Source organism: Cynoglossus semilaevis, chromosome Z (genome assembly GCF_000523025.1).
Source record: "Cynoglossus semilaevis isolate Cse_v1.0 chromosome Z, Cse_v1.0, whole genome shotgun sequence".
Classification (NCBI taxonomy): Eukaryota; Metazoa; Chordata; class Actinopteri; order Pleuronectiformes; family Cynoglossidae; genus Cynoglossus; species Cynoglossus semilaevis.
In genome coordinates this window covers 8,871,135-8,888,642 of record NC_024328.1, presented here as the reverse complement: position 1 = coordinate 8,888,642, position 17,508 = coordinate 8,871,135, and the positions used below count along the sequence as shown (strand labels likewise).

The window sequence follows — 17,508 nt, the reverse complement described above, 5'->3', positions numbered from 1 at the left end:
GGGGTGAAAATATTTCTGTTCCTAAGGGGGGTGGCGGCGTTGTTTTTATCGTGTTATGCCACGAGAAGGACAAAGGTGCCCAGTCCCAGGAGGTGAAGCAGGAAATCTGTTTTCAGAGTGCGAAAAAAGTCACTGAGTAGAAGGAAAAGTAGAAGAAACAGATGTAGACAGATGGAGGATAAGGATCCAGAGTTGCATTTGTCATTTATTCATGGGCTGCTGCACACACAAGCCTTTTCACAACCATGAAATATTCTCTCTCTCTCTCTCTGTCACACACACACATCATTTTAACTAGTATTTTTTCTCTCTTCTTAACGCATCACTCGCTTTTTCCTGGGGCAGCACTTTACTTATAATGTTTGCAACATCCTGTGACTAACACACACACACACACACCGCATATATCCATACCCCTCAAAGCAAACACGGAGCAGTGATGCATGGCTATGTCGTGACATTAATTACTGAACATCAGCGTCAGCCATGTTGGTAAAACTGATGTTGATTTACAGCCGGTCTCATCATTGTAGTTCTGACTGTGGCCAGCAGAGGCAACTGTAACTGTAGTACAAAAACAAGTTTAATTCAACTTTAATTCAAATCTGAATAAATTTAAACTTAGCTAAACAGAAAAAACAATTTGTAAAGAGTTACATCGCCACCTGGAGGTCAAATGACAAACTGAAGAACTGAAAATGTCCAGATGTTCTCCACAGAAGCCAGAACAGTCTCACAGCAGAGACATGAGTTATACAACATGACATGTGCAGGAAACAGAAGCCAGTGACTTCATCTTGGATTTAAATAAAATAAACAATGTAGGCAAGTGGAAAACAAATCCTTCAGTGTGCTGAAGAGTAGAAGAAGAAACACCTCTGACTACGGTGGCAGCAGAAGATCAAGATCTAGATTAAGTCAGAGCAAAACAGAAACATGTTTTTAAAAATTAAATACTTTTTAAAAAAACAGGATTCTCGTACTGTTGTGTTTCATATTTGGACAGGATGGTTAAAAGTTGATCTGGAGTTTGTGATGTCAGGTCAGTTAGCGCAGTGTTTTTTTCTAGAGACCCATATTTTAAATGTCACCAACCTTCACGACCCAAGTCACAGACATTATTGGCAAACTCCTGGGAAACATGATGTGAGACGACCCCAAAAAAACCGACCCACCTAAGGGTCTCGACCGGGTCTTTAGGAAACAATGAGTTAGTGGATAAAACATACTATAACTAGAGTCAGTGCTGTCTGTGAGGTCAGTAACACGGGCAGATACTCAGCTACTGTTGGTGCAGCAGAGGATGCAGTTCGCAAAACATACTCTAGGTGGCTCTTGGTCAAACAAACCTTGTGGATTGTCAGAACTGTAAATATATGTGGGGAACAGAGGGTGTGGGTTTCAGTTTGACTGGTCTTGTTCTCCTGAGGTCAATGATTATCTGTTGAACCAGACAAGATGAATCATCTCAAAACTCTGTTCAAGCACTTCCCAGGTGGACCTTGAACAGGTTGGATGTGGCCTCTGACTTAATGTGTATTATTTATCTCCCAACAGAGTGCTGATAAATCAAACCATCAAGTCGTTAATGTCACCTTTATGTACTGTAGGTGGCGACAGTTGCACCAGTTTGTGTTTTTCTCATTCTCCTTTTAATGTAATATTTTTTTACATCTTTATTTATTTATTTATTTTAAAAAGCTAGAGAAGCCAGATTGAGATGGTTTGGACATGTGCAGAGGAGGGACAGTGGATACATTGGTAGAAGAATGTTAGAGATGGAGCTACCAGGTAGGAGAAAGAGAGGAAGACCAAAGAGGAGATATATGGATGTAGTGAGGGAGGACATGCAGATAGTTGGAGTCAGAGTAGAAGATACAGAGAACAGGGAGAGATGGAAATCAATGATTCACTGTGGCAACACCTGAAAAAAGGGACAAAACCAAGTGAAAACATGAGGTGTTGACCACTTGGAATTTTCGTGTGAATCCCATTGACAAAGACACGTTGGGAAGAACGTGGAGAAGACAGTGAAAGCAGAGGGATAGTGCTGCTGCTGCTGCTGCTGCTGCTGGTGGTGGTGGTGGTGGTGGTGATGGTGATGGTGGTGTAATATTTTAGTAACACTGTGGAGCGTTCATTAATAAATTATATGTAACTAACATTCTGATCTGAGGACACAGCATGTGTCTCTGTCTCTGTTTCTGTCTCTGCTCTTCGTCTGTGAGGAGCAGCTCACATGTTCTCAGCCTCTTCTCCGGGTGACTCCAGCTCAACACAGTCAGAGAATTTCATGGTTTAGAAATAATAAGAATAAAAAATATTTATCTAAAAACACCAAGGTGCTGGTGTACGGAACAGTCAGAAACAACACCGTGCTCCACAGCCCTGGTTTCTATACACACAGACCCAAATGCACAGCCAGAAACACACACACACACATACACACACTCCTCCCTTTACATCTATTACACATTCAACAATCACCCACACACACTCAGGTCGAGGCTCACTGACACCATACACACCAACAAACTAACCTGGATTAAGAAGTGTTCGCCTGGAACAGACTCCTGATTGGTGTTTACTTCTTGTTCTTAGCCACACGTCACCAGACTGTGACAGGAATCAGTTAAAATAAAGAAGACTCTACGTCATGTCTGCAGAGTGAATTACAATTTTCTACCTTGATACGCATTCATTTTTTAAATAACATATAAATAAAATAGAGCAGTGACTGTAGACTGTGTATAGGAAATGGACAAAAATAGACAACCCTCCATTATGGAGACGTTCTATAGAGGACAGCTGTATAAAAAGAATCCGTTGAATAATTTAAAATGAATCCCTTCAGTCATTTTCCCCAAAGTGACTGGAGGATTTCGCTGTAGACACATGAGAAAGGTTTCCACCTTCTAGATACGAATGAATATTTGAATAAATATGGACTTTGTAGTTAAGAAAAATAAAGTGAAATGGAGGTTTTCTGTCAACGGCCTGAGCACCCAAGAGGAGCTCAAGAAGAAGAAGAAGTAAAAAAATAAACAAAAAGGGCGACGGTACTTCAACTCACAGGAGTCCCAGCTGCTGGTGAAGCCTGGGCGACGAGCTAGGCTGAGGTTGTTAGAAGGGTTAGCTTAGCGTAGCCTTGGCTAACGACGGACTGCAGTTCTAGCATAGTAGCATGGGGCTACAGCACCAGTCCAACTTGAAATATATATACCGTATATATATATTTATGTACATATACTGTATATATATGGGTACTTTTTATATATAAAAGTGCCCATCTTTTCATATTATATATATATACATATATATGTTCTGTATATATATGTATATATATATAGAGAGAGAGAGAGAGAAAGCTTATCAAACATCCGTGGACCACCTAAGCGTCGCAGACCATATATTATAGACCTCTGTTCTAACACTTTGTCTCTAGACAAGTGGACCCCAGGGCCATCTGTGTAAATGTAACATTTGGTAAAGTTAAAAAAAAAAAACAAGAAGATTTTTTTTTTAAATTACTTCGAGCAAATAAAAAAAAAATTTTTTTTTACCAAAAATCCTGTCCTTTTCCGTTCTCCTCCGACAACAACAGCATCCATCATTTTTTCTGCTTATTTTCTCAACGGGTGTGTATTTTCTTTTCATCTTCACTCAACCTCAGACTAAACCTGACAATTTATCACATTTTTCTTACAACACACACACACACACACACACACACATATTCAACAGTCATTAGAATTCCAATTAATATTTACTGATGTTCTTCACATCTATCACTTTGCCTCTTGGTCCCTTCACATTCATTTCACAGTAGATCATTTTTCAATCTGTCCCCTCTCTCTCTCTCTCTCTCTCTCTCTCTCTCTCTCTCTCATACACACACACACACACACACACACACTCTGGTGTCATCTATCATCAGACTACTCTTAAGATACAGGAATACCAACTGGAATGTAAACATTATGCACTCAGTGTGTGTCAGAATGACAGCACACACAGTACAGTTGTATGTGTTTGCGTGTGAGCTGCGCGTGTGTGGGCGTAGGCAGATGTATGTCTGTATTTATAGTGAAATGAGTTCAAATGTTGTCGACAGCTCAGAGGCAGAGAGTGAGTTCATACATGCAGAAAATCCACGATCGTGGATTTTCCACTAAGAAGACAGCAGTTGGCGTAGAGTATGTCGACACGCTGTCACAGCTCTACCGCACATACAGTAGGTGAGCCTGAAAAAGAAAAAACACATTTCCATTCTTTTGCAAATATGAACCATAATATGTAGCTGATATTCTGCCTTTTTCTTTCTTTTTTTGTTAAAAATATGAATAGACTTTTTAAGTAGATCTATCAGCTGGTACACAGCTCTGCACCTGGACCTCTGTGATTTCATTCTATTTCATAACGATTTCATAACTGTCCCCCCCCCCCCTCTCCTCCTAGCCTTAACCCCCAGTCCACAATTCCTCCCTACATCAATATGATTTGACTTTTCAAGTTGCCAACCACCCAGAGATCCCCACTCCGCCACAAAAAAAAAAAAAAAAAAAAAAATTAAAGGAAATTTTTCTTTCTCACTGAAAATCCTTGTGTTCCTTCAGTCAGTTTATCTAGATCAATATTTGTGCTGATCAGTTTGTTAACAATTCATGTTGCTCCATCTGGGTTTTAAGGCAGTCCTTTTAGTAATTATAACAATCATCTTTAGTGAGTTCTTTGTTTGATGCAGACCAGTCATTTGTCAGTTTTCCTCCTGATGAACTCACGTCTTTTCCCAAAACACAACTCCTCACTGTGTCCAATAACACACCGCTGAGCTAAACATGAGTCGAACAGCGGGCCGTCTGTGAAGAGCCGTCTTACATCTGCCTGCATAAAAATCCCAGAGGTGACCTTTTCATTTCAGTGACTTTGCATGCTGTATCTCATAAAGTCGCTCCAACCGTTTACTGAGCCCAATGTTAGCAACTAATGCTATTTGTGTCTTGACTTATTTTGTTTAAGTGCTTCTGTGTGGCTGTCAGTGTGAATCACTGTGGGTAAAGGTGGAATGTGAGAGTGTGTGCTCGTGTGTGCATTTCTAAGACAGAGTATTGATGTGTGAGCCCTCATGTGGAGAAGGGATTAATACTCCAGGGAGGCTCAGAGCAATGGAAGTCTTGGAGTCTTGTTTCAATTATCAACCCCTGCTCCCACCTGGCTCCAACACACACACACACACACACACAGAGGTCATAGGTCACATCAGTGATGACAGTCTATTTCAAACATACAACTGCACACAACCCGTCCCCACGTACACACCTGTCATCCCTCGTACAGAAGATAAATTAAATGCACTGCCGACATTAGAGAGTGAATTGACTCTTGTTCTCCAGACACGTGTTTTCACCGAATAAGCATTTCTGGCTCTCTTTCATCAATATCCTGCTGCCTCACTGCCACACTCACATTTTTCCCCCTCACATTCAAACCACACAGGAATTAAAGATGGACGCTTGAACCCTATGAGAACCCGAGGGAATGAACTTCCTGTGATGTCATAGCCTGGTACGGATCATTTTTATTCCTGATGATCTGAATTCCACTGTGAAGTGTTTTTGCCAGGCTCAGGTTCGAAGTGAGATCACACTCGTGTGTTGCCCACTTTGAAGGGGTTTCAGTTACCAGACACTGATCAATTATTTAATCAGTCTAATTCTATCAATAATCCACCTATTGAACAGGTGGGTCTCCCTGACACTTGATCAGCCGCAGAACAAAGCACTATGTGCGTGTGTGTGTGTGTGTGTTTGTGTGCAGCCGACAGCCTGTCTGGTGAGGCGTCATTGATCTCTCAGCTGACACTGCTCTGATTGGTGCACAGACTCGGTTAAAGTAGGAAAACAATGGAGAACATCGCTCGCTGTATCGCACTTCGGCTGTTGTGATCTCAGTGCATCACGTTTTTTTAATATTTTAAATGTATTCTTGTATAGCAGATCTTTGCGGTATATAAAAAAAACAAACATTTACAATATTTTCGTGATAAAACAAGTATTTTTATAGCCTAAAAAGAAAAAAACTTCTTCTTTTTCAATAGCATGTTGCTAATAACCGGTGTCAGAACTTTCAAAAAAATCTTTGACAGCTGTCAATAGACAGGACAGTCAGCAGGGGCCGATGAGCCGTTTTCACCTGCACAGTGTGGGCTCTCTGGTCGTGTTCGATGATCGGACCGTACAGTGTGAGCACATAAATCGTGAGCTTTGGCCGTACATCGTAAACGATTTCTCGTACAGTGTGCGATGGTATTAACAACGACAAGATTTTCCAAAAATCGTACAGCGTATGCCCGCCCTAACACATACATATAGGGTAGTACAGGAAATAACCTGTACGTATGGGTAAACGAGATTTGCGAACGTTTTTTTGCCAGTTTAATGCCATCATAGGGTGTGAAATGCCCTACATTTTTTGCATTAAACTGGCAAAAAATGTTCGCAAATCTGGCCTCCTAAAGCATTGTTTCCCATAGCCGGGGTTGCGACCCTCAGTTGGGTCACAAGAGATTTTTTTGGGGTCGTCTTGCATCATGTTTCCCAGGATTTTACCAACTTTGGGTCGTGAAGGATTGTGACTTAAAATATGGGTCCCCAGAAAAAAAGTTGTTGTATCTAACGGCTGGTCACATGATAATGGTGCATGTGGGCCACTTTCAGCCCGCGGGCCAGGAGTTTGGAGTCTTTGCTCTGGAAGCTTCACAGTTTAAGGCAGTACTTCTCAAATAGTGGGGTGGGCCCCCGTGTGGGGTGTGGGGTGAGGGGTTGGACATCAGTGTACCACTGCTGTAATACTTGAATGATAACAAGCCTCCAGTCACTAGGTGGCAGCGACTCACACAGTGGTTTGTACAGGTAAGAATATACATGGTTCTCAATAGTATTTTGTCCCTAATGCTCATCATATTGTGGCAAATGCTTTGCAACATGGATTAGGTCATGCACAGATGAGGAACAAAAAAAAGCTAGACATAACACTGTGCTCCCAGGATGACCCTTACTCTGTACCACATCCTGCTCCAGCTCACTGATAGCTTGATAGAAAGTCACTTCAGATCAACACCCAGCTGCAGAGCAGCAGTGACTGGTACTGATTCACTAAGACTAACTGACACGAACAGGTGACGTGACTGCTTAAACAAACACCACCCCCTCATGTTCGGCAGTAGAAAAGCACACAGTGGTGTGAAGAGAACAGTTAATGTCAAATAACACGGGTCATGATATTTCAAGCATGTTTAATAAGAGAAACTGGGATTTTATAGACGACTGTCTCCTTACAACAGCCGTGCTGTTACAAAAACCTTTTACCAAAGGTTTGACTTCTTTCCTCTAGCAGTTATTAGTGACTTCAAACAATAGCAGTCAGTGAGTACGGCTACATACAGTGGAACTTCGCGATGCGATTGTCTCCACATACGAGTAACCCACGCCCCCTCACTCGTTCACCTCGGCGACTTCTGTACGCATCTACGAAGCGTTATCTACGTGATTTTCTGTCTATTTTGTGCATTATTTTTCATCATAGGGACAAGTCCTAAGAGAGTGAGTGGTAAGGATGGTGGTGAGAAGAAGAAACGCATGATGACCATGGAAATAAAGCAGGAAATTGTCAATAAATATGAGTGTGGTGCCCACGTTAAGACAAGTTATTTCTAAGTGTACGTGTGAGGTACGGTACAGAATCAAGTGTCTACGTACGGGCCAACTCTCCCTTCCTCCTCCTCCTCCTCCCCACATGCCTCCATTAGCCTCTACTGTATTGTCTGTCTTGAAGGAAAGAACTCATCATTAAAACCACATCCAAAGTGCCTGAACGGATCAATTTTGTTTCTGTTATTTCTGATGGGAAAAAATGATTCGAGTTACGAGCTCGGTCCTGGAACGGATTATGCTCATATCTCGAGGTTCCAATGTACTTTGTCCTCAACTTTATTTTCAATCCCAGCTGCAATAAAGAACGTCTGAAAAATAAAGCGTTGACAACAAGAAAAATTGAAAAACACAGTCCTTCAGTGACTATAAAGTGAGTAAACCACTGTAATACTGCTACGAACAGTAAAATCCATCTGTTGTGACTTTCTCTGACAGTCAGTCTGATCTCACAAAGACCTGCCCATCACACAGTCCTTCTAGAGCAGCAGAATAAACTCTCATTTTCCATCAAATAAATAAACTTCACTGAGTCACACACTCAGAAATAATTTGCCCCATGCTGTGATTTATTTCAGAACTGCTCTTAACGTTCCCCCGCTGCTGCCGGGACTCTCATTTCTCCGTCTCGGATGGTTTCTTTTTGGTTCGGCAAATATTTTTAACTTGTTTTTGGCAACTGTTTAGCATAAAATAAACACCCCGGCAACAGTGTCCGCCCACCACAAACATCACAGAACCAACAGCGTTGCATTATTATTGGCATCTATTTCACGTTCTCTGTTTGTTACTTGATGTTCTTTGATCAATTTCTGGAAAAGGTTCTTGATTCTTCTTTCTCATCCCTGGATGTAACAAACGACTTCCAGCACGTATTAAATGTAGTTTTATTTTACAGTTTTACTACGCTGAGTATTCTCTTTTTAACAAGTTAGAACAGCAGGCAGACCCGCGCTCATTATTCTCCCTATTCTTTCCGCCCTTAACAACTACAAAATAGAGCTGTTGGTGAGACGGGAGCAGGAAAATCCTCCTTAAAACTTTGGGTACTGTACTAGTTTGCAGTACTGCTCTCTGACTGAGTACATGAAGTAGTCCTTTGATCCACTGAATATCTGATTCAAAGCGGAGAGTCATCTTTGAACATCTGTCCTGAAGCGTTTCTGAGAAGAACCTCACCGCCGTGGCTGACAACCGCAGCGGGAACGAAGAGAACAGCCTCGACTCCCGGGCTCATATGAAATAAACATGACAACAAACACCTGGTCTGAGGCCTCCAGACGGACCAGACCGGACCACGACCTTTGACTGCTAACGAACCAGCTCATTAGGTCATCGGGTACATATTTACTAGAACAAAAAAATAAAATAAAATAAATGAGAACTGGTTATCTGACCATCTGAACTGGTAGACCCTTGGTCTACGTCACGCAGACTCTCTGGTCTACATCACGCAGACCCCCTGGTCTATGTCATGCAGACCCCCCGGTCTACGTCATGCAGACCCCCTGGTCTACGTCATGCAGACCCACTGGTCTATGTCACACAGACTCTCCGGTCTACGTCACGCAGACCCACTGGTTTACGTCACGCAGCCCCCCAGTCTACGTCATGCAAACCCCCCGGTCTACGTCACGCAGACCCACTGGTCTATGTCACACAGACTCTCCGGTCTACGTCACGCAGCCCCCCCTAAATCCCTCACCCTCAAAACAAACAGTGACAAACATGTAATCTGTCAAAACATGTGGTGTCTCCTGCAGCCTCAGCTGACTGACTGACTGACTGACTGACTGATTGACTGACTGACTGACTGACTGATTGGTTGGTTGACTGATGGATTTGCTGTCACGGTGATTGATGACGACTCTCTCCAATCACACAGAGACTCTGACCTCACCTCCAACATCAACCTCATCACTGAGAGCTGTGTTCATGCAAATCTGTCCCTGCATCTGTCCTGAGGCGTGCCTGTGTGGGACCACAGACCAGTTGGGTTTTTTTTGGTTTTGTTTTTCTTTCTCTAACACGGTGTGAAATATCAACATCTACGAACACAGGTTCAGGGTAAACTCCAGCAGCAACAGATAAATCACAAGATGAATCACAAGATGTTGGATGGAACTTGAAGCTGTTGGACTCCAGTCCTCCACCACATTCACACACTCTCTACCTCCTCCTCTTCCTCCTCCTCCTCCTCCTCCTCCAACTGAGGACTTGATGCAGATCATCTTAATCCAGACTAAAAGTCACTCACTGTAAAACCACAGTGTGTATGTGTGTGTGTGTGTGTGTGAGGGACGATGGAGGAGTGAAGCCAGGTGACACCTGCCGAGAACAGATTGTCGAACGTCTTCTCCACAGACTCATTCCACCGAGGCTGCAATTACATAACTTCACTGCTAAACTCAGCTCCTTCAGTGGGTGAGGGAGCGAGCGAGGAGCAGCGGGGAAATCGAACCGTTTGGGATAAAAACGAAGGCTCGTGTCAACAAGTAGCCTGACACACGCACGTGTCTCTTATTAAAACGCGTCTTTTTTCCGGGAGACGTCGTTTAAAACAAACAAACAAACAAACAAACAAATAAACAAACACCAGATTCTAACCTGCCTCCTATCGACGAAGAAGATATTGTTTTAAAAGGAAAAAGAAAAAATAATTTTTAAAACAGTTCTGTTCTGTTCGTCTTACCTGCATGTTCGTCTCTGTAGAGTCGAGTCTGTCACTGTTTCAGCAGCGAGTCGCCGAGTCTTCACTGGTCAGACCTGACAGAGACAGAGAGAGGGAGCGCAGTAATGTTCCCAGCCTCTTCCTCTCTCTCTCCCGTCTCTCTCCCGTCTCTCTCTCTCACCCCTTCTTCCTTTGCCTCGTCTCGCTCCCCTCCCCTTTTCTCTCTCTCTTTCTGTTTCTTTATCTTCCTCTCGCTCTAGATTTCACATGCCTCCCTCTCCCTGTCTTTCTCCGTCTCTCTATCCCCTCTGTATTTTCCTTTCTCTCTCACTCCACCTGTCTCTCCCCCTCCCTCCCTCTCTTCTTTACTCCTTCTTCTATTTTTCTGTAATTTATTTTTCTCTTTTCCATTATTTTATTTTTTTATTTTCTTCCACCCCTCCCTTTGCGAGCTTTGCGGGCCACTTCTGACCCGTGAGCCTAGAGTTTGAGACCCCTGACTTACTGTTGGGGGTTTGAAGACCAAGAAAACATTCAAAGCTAAACTATTATTAATGTACTGCAAATTATTTGTTTTTGTTTTGTTTGTTTTTGTTTACAGGACAGTGCATGGCAGAATTATTAAATACTGTACCACAAGGTGTCAACAGATGGCTATCAAAACTCAAATAAAAAAGAGAGACTCAGAGTTGATCTTCGTGTGCCTTTCTTCAATTCCTGACATTGTATTAGCATTGTGTTCAACTAAATAGGCCTAGGTGTCACAGTGAGTAATAAAGTGTGAGTAAACTGAGGTTTAATTGGTTCACGGTTTAATTGTCATGATGTTAATAATGAAGTAATTCACTGACGTATTGAACACTTGACATTTATCCATCGACAAGACACACAAACATTTATACACACATCCCTGTTTTAGGTGACAGTGTGAACCCTGAACACTGACCTTCTTCACTTCTATTCATGTTTTAATGGCTGCGACAGTCACGTTAACATTTTCTTCCACGTGGTCATGTGACATTAGCTGATTGTAGACGGAGACCAGGGGAGGCAACGCTGAATGATAACGACCTTGTTAACTGCTAATAGGCTAAATCGTTTACCAACACTTTACTAATTAGTAATGAGCCGTGGAGAAGACTGTTGTGTTGCCAGGTTTTGTTGAATCCTCCCTCACAGCACGTCGTCTTTGAAGCTGCTGTTGATTCCATTAGGAAGAAACTAAATGGCACTTTGAACGAGGTCGCACTCTTCTTTATTCTTCTCTAAATGACATCGTATTTTCTTTTTCATTTCACTATTAACGGGTAACAGGGGTAAAAACACCCTCTCCAACTCTTGACTTATTTTGTTTCTTTGTTGAAAATAATTTTAAAAAAATTCTTCTGTTAGCAGCAGAAGGCATCAACAGTAAGTGCAGAGCTCCTTCTCCTCCTCCTCCTCCTCCTTCTCTTCCACCTCCTCCTCCTCTTCCTTCCTCCTTCTCCTCCTCCTCCTCCTTCTCCTCCTCCTCCTCCTCCTGGCCTCTGCCTCCCCATTCTTGTCCTTCTCCTCCTCCTCCTCCTCCGGCTCCTCCGGCTCCTCTCGCTCCTCTACTCACTTTAACTCAGCAGCGTTTCCTCCCGTCGCCGTCTTCGTTTTGCGCATCGAACGGCAGGCGCGTCGTCCCCCCTCCTCCTCCTCCTCCTCCTTCCTCCTTCTGCTGTCATTTGTCCCTGATATTAAAATACAATAAAACTGCTGACATTGTTGACCGCTGACACTGAACTACAGTGGAAAAACACACAGCCCTGGTTCACCATGAGGTGATAATGGAGACATTCATAGCTACTTACTATAGCTATGAATGTAAATATATTAAATATAATTATTAAATATAAATATATATTTGAATTAAATCAAATACTCCATCCATCCATTTTCATACACTTATCTGTTACCAGGTCACGGGGGCAGCAGTCTCCACCCAAATCACATTGCACCGTACCAACCCCCCTGAACCTTCCTGCAGGTGGTGAGTCCACTGGAAGGTATTAACCGCCCTAACCGGGATTCGAACTTGCCCAGGAAGTGAACCCTGGGGTTCCACACCAATGACAGAGACATTGCCTCTGGGCCAAAGCGCCACTATATCAAATGCAATTCAAATATATTCAATTATCAAAAGAATAATTACCGATCGATCGCATTCACACTGTGAGTCCTTGCAACCCACACAGACTACCACCGGAGGTGCCATTCAGCATGCGGTTCCTCCGGGACACACGGGTTACATAATAATAAAATATGTGCAACAGAGATTCAGTTTTATTTATCACTACTTTACATTCGCTGCTGGAATCACAGAAGGTGTTGCAGAGCAGAAGTTTTTTTTATTATTTTACTATTATTAACTAATATTAGAAAGTGATGTCTCACCGTTGTCTTATCTATAATTACAACTTCAAGCACAGCAGCTGTGGGAGATACAGTATCATCTCCAGAGAAAATAATTCCTTGGCTGTTTCCTCTTTTTCTGCGTGTGTGTGTGTGTGTGTATGTGTGTGTCTTGAATTAGATTACATTACATGATTGTCATGAGAGCGATTGGTACAGAAATGCAATTAAAGCGCTGCTGGAGAATCCTTGTGTATTCGCAGAGGAGTTGGATCGAGTTGGATCAATTTGTACGACCTTGGATCAGTATGATGCTGCCAGAGAGATGTGGGAAAAAGAGTGTGTGTGTGAGGGAGAGAGAAAGGTAGAGAGAGAGAGAGAGAGTCAGAAATCTGGTAACACAAGGCTCTGCTGCAATCAAGCCAGGTCAGGCCTCCTCACACACACCATACTGATTGCATAATGAACAGTCAAGAAAGTGTAAAGACCGTTGGTCCAGTGACGCTGCTTCCTGTTCACTTGTCAGAGACGAAGACGTGTGTCCACACCTTTGACTGTGAGCCTGTAGCTGCAGAGGTCACTGTTCACCACACTGGACTGGTCCCCTGCAGCGGCCCACGGTGTGGTAATTAAAGCCAGGGCTCGCAGACCCAGTGAGACATGAAGGTAATGTCTGCGTTAATGAAAGGTAAGGGTCACAGATTAAAAATGTATTAGATCATCAGTCGGAGACCAGCTCACATGTCCAGGATGATCAAAGTTCCAGAACCACTTTGAAAGTCACTTTGTTTATTTTCAAGGCCAATCTGAGCCTTGAGATAATAATCTCAGAATAATCCGTTCCAGGACCATAACTCAAGGTGCTCGTATCTCAAATCTTTTTTTTTGCCATAAGAAATAACAGATTTTATTTCTGTACCTTACACGTACACTACGTAACTTCCATAAACTTTAACTTAACTTACGTATTTCTTTTTTACTTTTCTATTTTTTAATTTTGAGCTTTTTTCGATTTGTATTCCTTCTTTAGTGGGCACCACACTCATATTTATCGACATCATTATGCATTTCTTCTTCTCACCACCATCCTTACAACTCACTCTCTTAGGACTCATCACTTTTATGAAGAATAATATAGCACAAAATAGAGAGAAATATCACGTAGATAATGCAAACACACGGATGACTCACGGGAGATGAGTACGGAAGTCGACGAACACGTGAAGTGAACGAGTGAAGCGGCGTGGGCTGCTCCGAGTGCTCGGCCACCTGGTGGCGCCGTCTGTAAGCGTGCTGGTATCTCAAGTCTTTAGTCATATCTCAAAGCAAATATTTGCTCCAGGGTTTGCTCGTATCTCGAGGTTCCACTATATTTAATTTCAGGTCTGTTCAAACAAATGAGTCAAGTCTGGTAAACACCGTGTTTCTACTTCCAGAAGAGTTTTTGTTGACACGGCGCAGACATTAGCACTTCTGTGGCTAATATACTTTTTACTTGTTCCACACGATTTTTGTTGTTTTAAATTCAGAACTGCACTCCCACAGATCAATAGCAGCGCCGTGTTACTGAGTTAATGGTAGAACCGAAACGCTCCACTGGTCGCAGGAGTAGAAGAAGTCTGTGGAAGAATGAGGCTGTGAATATATTTACATAAATTACCATGGTTTTCTACGAAGGTTTTTACATTTTTTTTCCCACTTTCTCTGTTTTCTACTGTTTCACTCTGATGCAGCGTGTCCCATTATATTTGTTATGAACGAGCCGAGACAGCCAATCACTGTACAGTATATGGACTAACTGATGAAAAACAGTCCTTACTGTTCACTGTACAGTTATAACTATAATCATGCTGAAAAACAGGTTTACATCAAATCAACAGAGGTTGTGATTAATTTAATCTACTGCATGTACAATTTAATTATTTTAGTATAATAATAATTATAATAATAATAATAATGACAATTATTATTATAATACAAAATTATTAATAATAATAATAATAATAATAATAATAATAATAATAATAATTGAATATTTATGTACGTATGCATGAACTGAGGTCTGGCTTTATAATTAATTTATATTAGTTCTGAATATTACTTTTAAAAATTCAAAAAACTGATGATGTTTTTGCTGACATTGCTAAAATTCATTAGTAAACATTTCACTAACGAGGAGAGGAGCAGCTCAGTGAAAAAAAAAATTAAAATAATCCGACGTTTTTGCAACTCGCTGCTTCATATTTCAGAGTCCTTCCTACGCTCACATCACTGAAACATCTGAATATTTCAAAGTAAAACATGCTGTTCCTCAACGAGGACACGGTGAATATGAATAATTAAGAAATGTAAAAAAATTTCATTTCAGATTGAATAAATCCAGACTGGAGTCCGTGTTTAATAAACAGGTACAATTTTTTCTACTTAAGAAAATGAAGATGACGTCTGTTTATGAAGCTCTGAACGCTAACTCGCCCCCTCATGCCTCACTTTATCTCCCCCTCCTCCTCCTCCTCCTCTCCCCGTCTCCCTCTTTATCTTTCCCTCAGTCTCTGCAGCACAAACACCAACAATCACACCGTCTCCCCTCTGTCCACCTCCACCTCAGCCTGCAGACACGTCCTGTGTTTACCGTCCCTCCCTCACAGTGAGGGACCATGATGGTCCACCTGTCTCAGCAGGACAAACAAATCAGCACCAGGGTCAGCTCCGTCTGAGCTCCTCCAGCTTCCAGAGAACAAACATGATGAAAACAGCTCTGCTCAGGACGGACAGCGGTGCTCTGTCCCCCCGGTTGGGGGGGATATCAGATGGTGGAGACGAGCTGTTTGATGCAGTTGCCGAATTCGTCCACAAGGACATTTGTAAGAGAGAGAAAGAGATAAAAATCAGGCAGGCAGGAAGGACAGATGTTAAGAAAGGCCTACAGGACAGACGTGGGATATTTATGGAACCAGGATGTGTTTAAAAAATACTAAACTTTGTCTGGTCTGTAGTTAAAAATTGATTAATATTTTTCATGTTTTCAGAGCATCATCCAAGGCACGGGTATTCAACCTGCGGCTACTGGGCCACGTGCGGCTCTAAAATCCTTCTGACATGATATGGAAAGTTTGCAACTGGAAGTTTTTATACAGTGACTTTTGAGTGACTGTTAGATACTGTAGATACTGTGTTTTCTAAACCTTCACAAACCTTCACGACCCAAGTCAACAGACATTATTGATAAACTCCTGGGAAACATGATGAGATGTGAGACGACCAAAAATCTTGCAATACCTTGTATGTATGTGTTACAAAATGTCTTTTAATTAATTTATTTTTTTGCTATTTTTTTTTCTTTTTAGACTAGAAAATGCTTGTTTTATCACAATAATATTGGAAATGTAAAATGTTTTATATACAGTAAACCCTTGTTTTTCGCGGGGGTTACGTTCCAAAAAGAACCCGTGATAGGCAAAATCCGTGAAGTAGACATCTTTATTTTTTTTTACAATTAAATACTCAGAAAAAGAAGAGAAAGAATGAACAAACCATTTTACAGTCTCAACCATTTGTTTCACAAACGAACGTAAGATTCATTAATTCCATAATGCCGACCTACAGCCGCATAGCTTTTACCTTCATTTAGCATGTCCAATAGTTCTACTTTATCACCGATAGACAGCATCTTCCGCTGCCTTTTGGTCCCTACCGCAGGTACTTTTGCCGGTCCAGAGCGTTTTGTCGACATTATGGGGTTTGATAAACTCGAAATTGCAAGAGAATTTGCACGTACGTAATGTCAATTTGGCAAGCTGTTTTACGTACGTGTACATATTAAACCGCAACGTTATTGGCGCACAGGTAGAGAAGAAGCGGAGTGACTTTTTAGCCAATCAGAATGCAGAACACAATGCACGATGCAAATCCGTGAAGTAGCGAAACCGTGAAAAGTAAACCGCGTTATAGCAAGGGATCACTGTACCGCAAAGATCCGTGATAGAAGAATACATTTAAAATATAAACAAAACGCGATGCACCGAGGCCAAAGTGTGATACAGCGAGGTACCACCTGAGGGTCACGACCCAGTCTTTGGGAAATAATGCTGCAGAGCTGTGGGTTCGTAACCACAACACCAAAGAACATTAATGTTAATGTGTCCGTTAAAATATGAAAAATAGTTTAGCTCAGTTTAACACATATCAGAGACAGTGTTTTCAATCAGAACTGATGTCAAAGCTCTGCTCACTTTCTGTTCAGCAGCTCTGTTACGTTTATAATCAAGTCAAAGACAAATCAGACTAATGAGTCTGCCTCATTAGTGCAGCTGTTATTCAACATTAGTCAGCTTTGTGTCAGGGTGATGCTGTAATGGTTTATACAGCAGTGAGTCAGGCTCCCACCAGTGAAACAAACTGAGAGCCATGGCAGCTGATCTGAATACCATCTGAACCATGTGAAAGGTCAAAGGTCATTCAGCACCATCGGTTCACTGCTCTGTGAGATTTACAAAAAGTGTGATGTCATACTGTGTTCTCCACATCACTACCTGAGAGAGAGAGAGAGAGAGAGAGAGAGACCTTGCACCAGAACACCACAATTTCACACACTCACTTTCCACTGCTATAAAATAATATCCAGAGATTTAAAGCTGACAGTAGAGCAGGTGTTGGAGGAGAGGGTTAATCATCAAAGAGGAGTGAAATCCTGTCTGCTGCAGAGGAGGAGAGAGAGAGGGAGAGGGAGAAGGTGAGGGTGAGGGAGACGGA

General features: G+C 42.0%; 1 protein-coding gene across 2 annotated transcripts in view; it reads right to left on the bottom strand.

Annotated features, from left to right (window-relative positions):
- kcnip3a (Kv channel interacting protein 3a, calsenilin) overlaps nt 1-10,581 on the bottom strand; it is a 50,286-nt gene extending 39,705 nt beyond the window's left edge. Inside the window, exon 1 of one of the 2 annotated variants that reach the window (XM_017043275.2) lies at nt 10,402-10,581. In XM_017043275.2, coding sequence (XP_016898764.1) covers nt 10,402-10,407 — 6 coding nt within the window. In that variant the 5' untranslated portion in view covers nt 10,408-10,581. The remainder of the gene's footprint in view (nt 1-10,401) is intronic. The other variant, XM_017043274.2, reaches the window with a different exon arrangement.
- Between the last annotated feature and the right edge of the window lie 6,927 nt (nt 10,582-17,508).